We start from the raw sequence: 13,339 nt of genomic DNA on the forward strand, positions 1-13,339 counted from the left end.
TTGCGGCCGAAACACCTTTAAACACATTAGGCAATTTCTCACTGACCGACAATCATACATTCGGATTCAGGACAGCGAACACGGCCCATACCAATTAGGCACGCGAGGGACCCCGCAGGGAGCTCTCCTCTCGCCCCTCCTATTCAATTTGGCGATGACGAGACTTCCCGCTCAGCTGGCGAGGGTCGACAGCATCCAGCACGCGCTGTATGCCGACGACATCACCATCTGGGCTAAACACGGCTCGGTAGGAGAAATGGAGGCCAACCTGCAGCAAGCGGCGGACATCGTAGACAACTATGCCCGTCGATGCGGCCTTCAGTGCTCCCCGTACAAATCTGAATTTGTGCACATACGCCCCTCACCAAAGTGCACCACCAAAATCGACCTTTCCCTTAACAGTGGACCCATACCCGAACACGGCGAGATCCGAGTACTGGGGCTCTTTATTCACAAAAATCGCAAAGCTGACACAACATTGGCCAAATTGCGTAAGGTGGGGGACCAGGTGGGCCGGATGGTCCACCGGGTTTCGAACAAGCGCGGGGGGTTACGATGCAAAGACGCCGTGCGGCTGGCACACGCATTTGTAACCAGTCGAGTCCTTTACTCGGCTCCATACCTCCACCTACGCAAACTTGGCGAGAATGCACTCGAAGTCATTCTCCGTAAAATCTACAAGCGTGCCCTCGACCTCCCGGTCAGTACCTCCAACCTGCGCCTCCTGGGCCTGGGGATGGTGAACACCTTTAAAGAGCTGCGAGAGGCACACTTGATGAACCAATACACGAGACTCTCTAAAACGCCGTCGGGTCGCCGCCTCCTTGCCTGACTACACATCCATCATTCAATACATACGGAAGAGCACGTACTTATCCCATCACAGTGGAGGTATTCCCTGCACGTGCGCCCTCTTCCGGTCAACATGACACGAGAGGACCATAGTGGCAGACGCCTCGCGCGGGCGGAAGCCTTGGCTCGCCACTACGGACACAAACACGGAGTCTTCTACGTGGACGCCTCCGGCCCGTACCATGGGGGTTGCTACACGGCCGCAGTCGTCCACCAAAACACAGCAGTAAACGGACTCACTTTACGTGCACACAACATTACACACGCGGAGGTGGTTGCCATCGAGCTAGCCGCCGCAGATCAACACTCGCGGGTCTTCATCACCGACTCGAGGGGTGCTTGCCGCAATATTGAGCAGGGGCACATACCGTACCTTGCCTACAAAATTTTGCAAAACAGTGACTATCTCGGTGCCCCCTCGCACCGTACGATTATCTGGACTCCCGCTCACACAGGCCTCGAAGGAAACGAGACGGCCGATGCCGTCGCCCGCGCGTTCACTTTCCGGGCATCACCTTCGTCCCCCACCGATCCGGACCCCGAACCCAATCCCGCCTATACTTTCAAAGAGATCGTTCAGCTCTACCAATCTGGCCGTGCCATCTATCCCAAGCCCTGTAAGGGTCTCACAAAGGCGGAGGAGCGCATTCTCCTTCGTTTTTATATCAAAACTCTGCTGCTCCCGGCAGCCTTAAAATACTTTGACCCCGCTTGCACGGGGGAGTGCCCGCACTATGGGGAAAAGTCCTCAGACATTTTCCACATGGTATGGGCATGTCAAAAAACCCCAAATCTAACCCCGCTACCCAACCCTTCCCGGGAGGACTGGGAGGCAGCCCTGCCTGGCTGCTCTGACCTGACGGCCCAACGGGCCTTGGTCGAGCGGGCCCGGGCGGCGGCCGACGCCAATGGGCTCCCGTAAGGGGGAGCCCACCTAGTGTTGATGCAAAACCTATCTAAATAAATGTTTTTCAGACAGACAGACATAGACGTCACCTCCAGAAAGACCCACCTGGAGGAAATCGGCAGTCGCCTTTTCCTGTCCTCCTCTCCAATCTTCGTCTTTCCCTCCCACTTTTCCATCTTTCCTGTCTTCTCTTCACTTCTTATTACTTCCGTATTTCCTGGCGGCAAGTGTTAACCATGTGTAGGTTATAGCGGCGATACATGGATGGCGGCTGCAGGTATTCTTCCAACCTTGTAGCGTCCCCTTGTTGGGTTCGGTGGTGGGTGGCCACCATCGCCGCCGAATTTTCCTGCTCTATATGGCAAGTAACTTTCCTCCGCTACCTGATTGCTCCCTGAAGAGGGGGCGCACCAATGAAACATTCACTTTCTTCATGTAGCCAAAGCAATCTTTTCCAAAGTACCACGTTGTACATAGTCAGAACGATAAGAAAACAGTGAGAATGATCTCACCATTTGTTGTAGCGAAATCTCTCACTGAAGCAATTGGCTCAGGCTATAAAGTAACGAAGATGGGAAGTGGCGATCTTCTTGAACTCCGCGGCAAAGTGCAGTATGACAAACTCTCGAAAGTTGTAGCTTTTGGGGAAATTCCCGTATCAGTGGGCCCACACAGATCAATGAACACAGTGCGCGGGGTCGTCTCAGAATATGACCTCCTCGAACTGAGCGAAAGCGAACTGCTTCAAGGATGGCAAGACCAGAATGTAGTCAAAGTACAAAGGATAACATTGAGGCAAGATGACAAGCAAATACCTACCAAACACATAATCATTACTTTCGGAACCTGCAATCTATCTGAAACAATAGAAACCGGTTACTGTAAGCTTCGCGTCAGGCCGTATATCCCAAATCCGCTTCGACGCTTTAAGTGTCAGCGCTTTGGGCATGGGTCGCAGAACTGCTGTAGTTCTTCTGAACACGCTTCTGACATCTGCACATCAACCAACCCCTGTGCCAACTGTGAAGGAGATCACCCCGCCTACTCGCGATCGTGCCCTACATGCAAAAAAGAGAAACAAATCATAGAACTGAAAGTAAAACTCAACCTATCTTTTCTGGAGGCACGTAAGCGTTTCTCACTCCAAAATCAGTCCAGTCCTTCCTACACCGATGTCGCGCGCCGGGGGGCAGCGCTACATCTTCTGGCGGCCGCGCAAGTCACACGGAGTGTGACGGCGGTTACGCCATCAGCCCCCCTGGCGGGAGCAGCCACGGCTCTTCCTCCCCCTACAACGAAAGGCCAGCAGACCTCCGAGCCTGCCGGTCCCAGGGCCACTGCTCGTGCAGACAGGCCCGAAGAACCCCCGCGCGTGCCCGCTGAGCGGGCGTCATCTATGCAGCGCCTCTGACGAGGCGATGGATGTAACAAAAACTTCTCCGGCGTCTCAGACGCCGAAGGAACAGCGCTGCTCCCTGGAGCGCTCTAACAAAAAAGAAATACCCCGCATCAAGGGGCCTGGAAAGGTCCCTTGAGCCAACCTAATTGATATCTCTTGACACACACCATAAAACACTTCCAATGTGGCCACACAGGTAATGCATTGGAATGTGAGAGGTCTAATACACAATCTTGATGACATTAAGGAACTCCTTCTCAAGTTTAATCCAAGGGTGCTGTGTGTGCAAGAGACACACCTCAATCTTTCACATATTAACTTTCTCAAACAGTATGCTATTTACCGCAAAGATCGCAGTGACGCCTACGCCTCGTCAGGCTGTGTTGCTATTGTAGTTGATACGGGTATCGCCTGTAAGCATTTACATCTGCAAACGCCCCTTGAGGCAGTGGCAATCAGAGCCGTGCTATTTGATAAGCTAATTACAGTTAGCTCTCTCTACCTTCCTCCGAGTTCCAGAACAGAATCCGAGAGCTTTATCGCAGAACTCCCCGAACCTTACATTGTAGTAGGCGGTTTAAATGCACACAACACACTCTGGGGAGGTTCTCGTTGTGATACGAGAGGGCGCTTATTAGAAAACTTCCTTTTATCTTCCAATGCATGTCTACTAAACAAGAAAGAACCCACATTTTACAGCGTGGCGAACTAAACGTTCTTATTTATTGACTTAAGCATAATATCAAGTACACTAGTGCCATACCTGTAGAGGAATGTGATCAGAAATCCATATGGGAGTGACCATTTCCAAATTGTCTTAAAATTAACAAAAAGCGACAAGTTCTCTCCACATCTGCCCCGTTGGAAGGTCGACTGTGCTGACTGGAAACGATACAGAGAGCTGACACATTTGACCTGGGATGATATCTCTACTCTCTCAATCGATGATAGAGTGTCATATTTGACGGCATTTATAACTGATGCTGCATCAATATGTATCCCTCAAACGAATGGATCACCCTCTAAACGACGTATTCCTTGATGGAATGAGCAGTGTAAGGAAGGCCGCAAAAATCAAAATAAGCCCTGGAGTCGCCTTCGCGACTGCCCAACTACCGAGAACTTGATCAGCTTCAAGAAAATAAAATCAGAAGGTAGAAGAACGTGCCGCCTTGCCAAAAGGGAAAGCTGGCAAAAATACATCTCTAGTATTAATTCATACACAGGCGAAAGAAAAGCCTGGAACAGAGTAAACAAAATAAAAGGCCGCGAAACTCATGCTCTACCATTAGTAAAGACGCAAACAGATACTCTTGAGGACCAGGCTGACTGTCTAGGAGCACATTTCGAGCACATTTCCGGTACATCTCATTACACAGATACATTCCTAAAATTCCGGCTACAAGCAGAACAGACGACTCTGAGTGGGAAAGGCCCATCCAATGAAGTATACAATCGTCCATTTGGAATGGCTGAGTTCCAAGCCTCACTGAACTGTTGCAACAAGTCCGCTCCAGGAAGTGACAGAATAATGTATGAGATGGTCAGACACTTACACCCTGAAACCCAAAAACACTACTGTCACTCTTCAATTCCATGTTCTCTGCCGACTACATTCCTTCTGTCTGGAAACAATCAAGGACCCTTCCTCACCCAACAGTTATAAGCCTATAGCTCTGACGAGTTGTCTGTGCAAATTATTTGAGAAGATGAATAACCGTCGCCTCATCCATTTTTTTGAAAGCAACAAGATACTCGATCCCTTTCAGTGCGGTTTTAGGGAGGGTAGATCTACAATAGATCACCTTGTCCGCATCGAGACAAATATCCGTGATGCCTTTGTCCACAAACAGTTCTTCCTGTCAGTATTTTTAGACATGGAAAAGGCATACGACACAACCTGGCGCTTTGGAATCCTCCGTGACCTGTCTGAAATGGGAGTTCGAGGCAACTTGCTATACATCAATCAGAGTTACCTCTCCAATCGGACGTTCCGTGTTAGAGTTGGTAGCGTTCTGTCTCGTCCGTTTACGCAAGAGGCTGGTGTTCCACAAGGTGGTCTGCTGCGCTGCACTCTTTTTATTGTGAAAATGAACTCGATGCAGACTGCCATACCACATATGTTTTATTCTGTATATGTGGATGACATCCAGATAGGTTTAAAATAATGTAACCCAAGTATCTGCGAGCGACAAGTACAGCTTTGCATAAATAAATTATCTAAGTGGGCGGACCAAAACGGTTTCAAGCTAAACCCACAAAAAAGTACTTGCGTCCTGTTTTCTAACAAGAGAGGCATACTGGCGGACCCCGCAATAGATCTAAATGGAGAACGGCTATCTGTGAGCCACGAACACAAATTTCTAAGAATCCTTTTAGACAGTAAGCTGACTTTTGTACCACACCTGAAGTATCTGAAATCAAAGTGCCTCAAGTCTATGAACCTGCTGAACCTCTTGTCACGTACATCTTGGGGAAGCGACAGGCGGCGCCTTTTAAAGCTGTACAAAAGTCTAATATTAACACGCCTTGACTACGGAGCAATAGTCTATAATTCTGCTGCACCTAGCGCTTTGAAAATGCTAGATCCTATTCACAACTTAGGTATCCGCATTTACGGTGCATTTTATCTCCAAGCGTCGACAAACCACGTTACCTTGGTTCTGTCTAGCTATGTGGCGTTTGCATATTTTTAATCTTTGGCTAAAGTTATCTGGGACACCCTGTATATCGGTGGAGCGCTGTGCTGCTGATCAAGAAAATTCATATTTGACAGTACAATTCAGGTAATAAAGACGATGCTAGAGCTCATCAAGTAGACTCACAAGAACCGGTATATAGTGCCACACGTTGAACGTTTTCTTTGCGCTGTCGATTTTTAAGAATTTTTCTCTTTGGACACAGGACTGCACAATTCTAGACAGCCGTGACGGAGGCTGCACATTGCTCAGCCATAGAAACTAGATACTCGGAGAGCATAGCTGCAGGCGCTTTTCGCGCCTCCCGTGAGTGCTCGATGATCACTGAAGGGGCAAATGGAGCCACAGAGTATCGCACAACTACTCTCGTTTTCATGTTGTACAGAAACGCATCAGCCAGATGCACTCAGCGCCCACCGGTGGCGCTGTGCGCCGGCAGCCGCGCGCTCCGTTTATGCTGGTGGAGTCGTGCATGAAGCACCACTGAACAATGCATGACAACGCAGAAAGTTTGCAAAGTGTCCAAGGTGTCAAACGCCAAGATTTGCAAAAAAAAAAAGAGGGGGGAATCGTGAGCCATTCCGCTATGTGAAGGTGGATGAACAGCGAAGCTGTGTCCAGCTCACGCCAAAGAGGTGACACAGAATTTTGGACAAAGGTACGAACACATTTGTTGTCCTGATCGGTGGACATCATGACGAAAGGTACGCCGACTCATTTATTTTTACACATCCGCGTTCATTCATGTTATATATTCGTTATATACATCGGTCTTTGCATTTCGCGTTATATTGAGGCAGACAAATTGAGACCGAAATCACCGCACCGACTGGCAGTGGGCCAGTGCCGTCAACGCCTTCGCAGAGGGAGGGGCAGTATCGGAACGCTAGCGGGATGAACGGCAACGGAGCCAGCTCTGGAAGACGACGACGACGACGACGAACGCGCGAGCAGTGTCACGAGCCATTGCTCGTGACGATAATTTTTGCTCACACAGATTTGTTGACAGGCGTAAAAACTGCACAGAACCCTAGCCATAAAGAGGTTCGCTGTAAAAAGGAATCCTTGCGCGCGCGGGCTTAACAATTCGTCTGTTAGGAGAAACGCGCAGTATTTTGCTGCTCTCCTTAATGAGTGGAAAATTTCCAGGTATCCTAGCTATCGCCTAAGAGACGCAAAGGCGAAAGTCTTTCAAAGCCCCCTGTAATTCAGCCTAATCCACTTTAATCCACCATTATCCTCATTAATCCACCTTACTCCACGCTAATTCATCGTAATATTCCTTCACCCACCCTTATCGAACTTAATCCACCATAATTCGCCTTGATCCACGCTAATTAACTTAATCCGCCGTTATTCACTTTAACCGACCTTAATGCTCCTTCATTCTCCTTAATCCACGCTAATCCTCCTTTATACAGCTTAATGTAACTTAATCCATCTCAATCCAACCTAATATACCTTAATCCTTTGCTTACCCTAATCCACCTTAATCTATAATCCTCTTTAGTGCACCCTAATCCTCCTTCATCCATTTCATTCCATCTTAATCGATCTTGATTTATGCTAATTTTTCTTAATTCTGTTTCATCGACCGTAATCACACTTAATCCACTTTAATCCTGCTTCAACTATCCTAACCAGCCTTAATCGACCTTAATCCACTATAATACACCTTAATTATGTTTTATCCACCTTGATCGGCCTTAATGCGCTTTAGTCCTTAATACACTTTAATCCACCTTAATCCAATCACTAATCAGTCATTAACTTTGCTAATTACTTATCTTAAATATCTAAGGCTTCTGCCTTCATAATTATTAAAATGACCTTCGTCACTGATACAATAGTGCAAAAATTTAAATGCTGATAAGTTTTAAGAAACGTTCGACAATATCAAAAACGCACTAGTATGAACAGCAACAGGAGCGGCAAGAATAGAAGCAATGACAATGGTGTTTTGTTCCTCGTTGAAACTAAAGGGAAGTTTATTGGATTATAACTAGTAGTTTAGGTTCTCTTACTTGCTTTGTAACGTTTTGCCAGCGCACATTATGCAGTACTTCTGTACACATTAACATAAGCGCACCTACATGTTCATACAAAAACTTTCGAAGTTCATTGCAATCGTGCTTTCCTCAAAGCGGGTCAACAATATTTTTTGAACGCAGTGTTTAGCTGTTGTGTTTGTAGTCATTTTTAGTGAGAAGGAGCATGCATGCAAATAGTAGGAAATATTGATCATAGCCAAAAGGCCCACGCGCGATACCTGCGAGTCGTTTGTCAGTTTTGGCCCCTTCTGGCTGACCAACGAACCGGAGCCGTTCAAGTGCAACGGCAGAAAGGAGAAACTGCTCGCTAACATGGACACACAATGACGTTGTCTGTTCGAGTAGGTACTTACGGGTCAACTCTTAAAAAAGGGAACACTTGAGCGCAGAGCATGTGCAGCTTTTCCATTCTCACAACGATACAATCGCCTAGATGGGAAGCAGATAAGATAACTTGCGCTTGGCAGCTCTGAATCCTTTCGGCGCACTTGCGCGGTGTGCTGACATAGCTTCCCCAGGCACTTGTTGGGACATTTGCACTCACTGGTATACTGTCTGCCTTGTTCTTTTGTTTGCATCGTGAATTGAGATACTCCAGATGCTCTACCATAGTAGCGGAACTGCGGTTCCCTCCGCCGACCGCTTCCCCGTACCCCGAGGCTCTCATCAAATTTACGACTTTGGTTGAGCTTGCCGTGGGGGCCGGGCGGGGACTGTCTCGGGCGGGGGGTAGGCGGTGCTGTGGGAAGCGGGGAGAGCGGACGGATGCAGGACGAATAGGAGGAGCTGGTCCGCAAGCACCCATTAATGGCCTCTCTAACGAGGTCTTCAGAAGAATCGAGGTCTTGAAGAATAAACGGCAGTATATGCTTTAAAGGGAAGTGCCTTCCTGAACGATCATCAGCGACAAAAACGATTAAGTATTACAACACAATTAGGGTACCAGCTAAGTCAGAGTTGCACGCCTGAGTGTTCCCTTTAAATGCGCCTCGCACTATACGTGAATGGTCGTTCTAAAAGTCTCAATAATTACGCTTCACACAAGTTCTCGACTCTAATGTAATCGACGTCACTTGAAATACAACGCATACCATAGATGTACTGAGCTCTAATATAATGCAACTTTTTTTCATAGGCTCCGGTGTAGCCAAGGCTTTTCCCTGGATATAGCGAAGTTTTCCATGTTCTTGGGTCGATTAGGGGCACTGGCACAGCAGACAACCTATTCTTGCGAAGGGTGTGGGGACTCGCTGCACAGCTGATCTGTCCTTATGCATGCGTTGCTCATATCAGCAAGCATGTGCGAAGGTTTATTTCTTTTTAATTTCATCTTTAGAAGTCGCAATAGATTTTCGTGATCTAGAGTTAAAACGGTATATTCACGCACACCAAGCATATACGCTCCTGCAGAGAGAGCGCAATCGATAATCTCATTACTGTTCTTGATTATGCAGCAGCAGTTACCCTTTATAGATGGCAAGAACAAGTGCCTGCTGCCAATATGCCAATTTAACTTTGTAGAGTTGATTGTTTTGTTCAAAGTGTGATTTTGGTGAGAAAATCTTTTGTCGTCCATTGCAGATAAGCCTGAAATTTGCAGACGTGTGTTATCTCAGCGCCGGCGGTTATGCCGTAATAGAAGGAAAGTACCAGAAGATTGACAGCACTCTCTCCGGGTGAGTGAACATGGACTGGTGACCTGTAAAAAAACAACCCTTCGACCCAAAACAGGATGGTCCTTTGATAACACACATGAGGATCAGCGCTCTAAATGCTAGAAATCGACACGCTGAACCACCTGATGTCGATTTCACACGATCATTTATTTATGCGATGCCGATAGGCGACTGGCATAAACATGGCGTAGCGGGCTGCCTACGTGAACTGGAATGCTGTGGTAGTAGACGCTAACGTCGATGTGAATGTTAGTGCCTGAAACCGCAACAAGACATCCTTACTCATAAGCATCACTTGTGTCGCGTTACAGAACGGGTAATTCATCCTTTCTGCTTATTTCGCCATCTAAGCAGTCCCACAGATTATATGCCGTCGTTTAGACGGAAAAATAGATGTTGTTAAGGAAGCTCCCGAAGTCTTCTATATATAATGACACTTATGAAAGACATTATACTGCAACTATAGCTATTCTGTTTTCGTTCCCTCTAGTCCGCAAACATGAAATAAATTACGCGGTTAAATAAATTAAATTACTGCCCTACCGACAGCCAACCAATCATTTAGCTTTGTCTTAATTCACAACCAGAAATGGTTGCCACGGGTATACCGCGAAGGATTCCTTGGATATATTAGGCCATCTCTGTTCTAGAGCTAGATACGGGAAGCCGCGGGAGTAGATAAATGAACTGAGTGAAAATTCGTTTCCTTACTCGCTGTGCCCTATCACGACATTTAGGATCGCACATATCAGAACAAGCGACGACCATCGCGGCCTAGTTGTGCGAAACTCGAGTCGACCATCTCATGTAAAAAACCTGAACGTGCGGGCAAGATCGACCTCTACATCTGCTGTGGTGCTTTGAAATAATTGCAGGATTCTCATCGGTGTGGACAAGTCTGACAACCCGGAGTTTCAGACATTCCCCAGCTACAATAACCCTCAGGAGCTTGTGACCATCGTGGTTTCTATTGGCGAGAAGTACTGCGCGATATCGAGCGGCTCCAGTCACGTGCAACTCAGCAGAGTGCAGCCGGGCGACGACTTCGTGTGGCTGGTGGTGAATAACATCGACATCGAGAAACTTGAAATTGTAAGTGACCAGAGCAAGGCTCTCCGTAGTTTACCGGGAAGCAGAACCATGCAAGATGTATTTACGGCGCCTCAGAATTCAGCGTCAATTCGCTGTTCAGTGTTTCTGACTGAAAACATTAGTTAACAGTCTTGAAGCCATGAGCAGACACTTGAGAACACGCAGGTGGTAAACATTGGCTCGCCACGTTTTCACACATTTTTCTGCTTTCATTTCTCCCCGTTCTCTGTTTTCAAAAAAGGAGCGAGAAACAAATAACATCGCAGCGGCGAATACGCACTGCCGCTTGAGCGCCTTTGCGCTGAGCTGTCAAAAACACGCCATCGCTTTGGCGCCCAGCGAGAGCGGAGCAGCCCGTTCAGTAGTTTTCCTCCGACTTAGCGTTGCTTCATGCATCTACGCTAATCGGATTATGGTTGCAGTGGCATCTAGAGAATGCTGAGTAATACACACGCAAACAGCGCTGAAGTTACCAGCATTTCTATGGCGGACAACACAGATGACATGCAAGGTGCAAGGTGAATGTGCACAGAGGATGTACCATGAGTGATGCATAATTTTCGACAAAACTATCGACACTATCAACACTTCAGTCATTAAGAAAATTATACGGATATAGTTGAAAAACTACAGATAATGGACTATTAAGTATAGTACTATAGTATTAAGTATAGTAAGTTGGCATGTAAGCTCTGTGGTCTTACATGCCAAAATTACTATATGACTATGAGACGATGAGCAAAACGAGAACAACGTGCGAGCAGGAGCCAACGTTTCGACAAGTGGACTTGGCTCCTTCAAGGTGCAGCCTTGAAGAACCCACCTTGACACCAAGGACAACATGCGTTGTCCTTGGTGTCAGTGTCTCTTGGCTTCTTATAGTAGGAAAGATTGTGTGATAAAAACTTTATCAGAAATCGTGAGAAGGCTACCTGAGGATCATCGGTGTCAAAAGCGAAAGACCAGTCAGTGTGAGATACAGCTTCTGAGAATAACCTTTATCGAAAACAAGTTTGGTTCAAGAGTTGGTTCAGAGTTGGAATAGGAATAGTGTGCAGATGTAGCGCGCAGAAAGAGGGGAAAATGGTCAGTAATGTCGCTTTCAAGTACACCTGCATAGGACGCATTCAAAAGATTAGACAATGCATGATCGATTAGAGTTCTAGAACCCCCAATAACTGAACGTCTATGGACATTAACAAGACATTCATAACCAAAACCCGGAAAACAAGATTAATAAGTGACAGAGCTCGAGGATGACTCCATTAAATTTATGTTCCTATCACGCATAATTATGACATATATTGTGTCCTTGCATGACGTTCCCATAATTTTTCGAGAGAAATACAAAAGGCTGGAACTAAAGAGGAAGGTGAACGGCAAACGCAAAAAAACTTCATACTTTGCACAAATCTAGTTCGATTATATACAACAGTCGTATTTCAATGTTGATATTTATGCCCTATTTTACATTGAAGTGTTTTGCTACTCGCTTTCTCTGATTATATTTTGTCTGAAAATAATCTACACATTCCTGTTTGGGTTGCAGAAGGTAGTGCAAAATTTTGTTAAATAGAGTTAAGCTTTTTCCACGTGAATACCAATGGATATAATGGCTGTAAAATTGGGTATGCGTCTGTTATATAGTGCAGTTAACTGTTCAGCGGTAGCAGATTTTGTTGTAACTACTTTAGCGAACGGAGCGCGAACGTCGCGTCGCACAGCATAATCCAGTTCACGAAATCTAATTCTCTTTCATTTTTCTTGCCTTCCAGCACCGAGGAATGAAACCTCGCTAACTCGAACACACAGTTCTCCTCACTTGCAAATAAACGCACCTTCAAAACATAATTTTGTAAACAACTATGTGCCCAAATAAACGCGTCTGCGTGTGTTAAGTAGAACACACTTCAATGGCTGTCGTTACTCCGTTTCATGCAAGTTCCCGCTGCCAGTTGGATGGGTCACAGGGCTGGTTAGCGATTTACCTTAGTAAGTAGATGGAACAAATATGGATAACGACGTGTGCGGGCTCGAGTCACGTCCGGGTCACCAATCTTGCGGCGTGCAAAATCAGTGATGACGATGAGCCACAATAAACAGAAGTACATTTTCACTGAACAGAAGGCCCCTATAGCGGATGGTCATTCGCCTCGGCGGATGAATCTCCCCGGGCCCTCGCGCGATATGAGCCACGCGCCCGCTTCGCGTCCTAGCCAATGGCCTGTCCCTGGCCCACCGTCGTTGTCCTCATCGTCCTCGACGCCGATGCTGCTAAACTCGTTCAGGTCTCTCTACGCTTTCGCGCTGTGTTGGCCTACCAATGTCCCGCACTGTCACGCCCATCTGTGCAAGGAACGCCTGCAAATATTCTCCAGATACGGCAATGAGGGACACCTTCATCAAGCTACTGATCAAGCCCACCATCGATCACTCGGTTTCCGCCTGACTGCGCATGAAGTGCTAAGAAAGTAAAACACGTAGCTCAACGTAACAGAGTTGGACCCCTCGCCGCTGATTGCACGGTCAATGCTTACAAAAGCTTTTAGTATAGACCGACTACAAATGTTCTACAGTCCTCAGATGGATAGCTTTGCCTCGTTAGCGACGTACTTTAGCGCGAGTCAGTTATACAGGCTGCTTATAAACAAAATGTGTTAGCA

The 13,339-nt window shown here is 46.9% G+C and overlaps 2 protein-coding genes across 2 annotated transcripts in view; both read left to right on the forward strand.

Moving 5' to 3' along the window:
- The window catches only part of LOC142591270 (uncharacterized), a 130,667-nt gene extending 118,107 nt beyond the window's left edge, over positions 1-12,560 (forward strand). Inside the window, exons 3-5 of the mRNA XM_075703606.1 lie at positions 9,490-9,584; positions 10,460-10,676; positions 12,452-12,560. Of these exons, the coding sequence (XP_075559721.1) occupies positions 9,490-9,584; positions 10,460-10,676; positions 12,452-12,475 (336 nt within the window). The 3' untranslated portion in view covers positions 12,476-12,560. The remainder of the gene's footprint in view (positions 1-9,489; positions 9,585-10,459; positions 10,677-12,451) is intronic.
- On the forward strand, positions 245-1,798 carry LOC142591269 (uncharacterized). Its single transcript, XM_075703605.1, has one exon. The coding sequence runs from the start codon at positions 926-928 to the stop codon at positions 1,772-1,774; it is 849 nt and encodes a 282-aa protein (XP_075559720.1). The 5' UTR covers positions 245-925; the 3' UTR covers positions 1,775-1,798.
- Positions 12,561-13,339: the final 779 nt, after the last annotated feature.

This window comes from Dermacentor variabilis, chromosome 8 (genome assembly GCF_050947875.1).
Source record: "Dermacentor variabilis isolate Ectoservices chromosome 8, ASM5094787v1, whole genome shotgun sequence".
Lineage (NCBI taxonomy): Eukaryota > Metazoa > Arthropoda > Arachnida > Ixodida > Ixodidae > Dermacentor > Dermacentor variabilis.

Excerpts from the sequence above, each read along its gene's own strand:
- LOC142591269 (XM_075703605.1), top strand. The coding sequence starts at position 926 with ATGACACGAGAGGACCATAGTGGCAGACGCCTCGCGCGGGCGGAAGCC.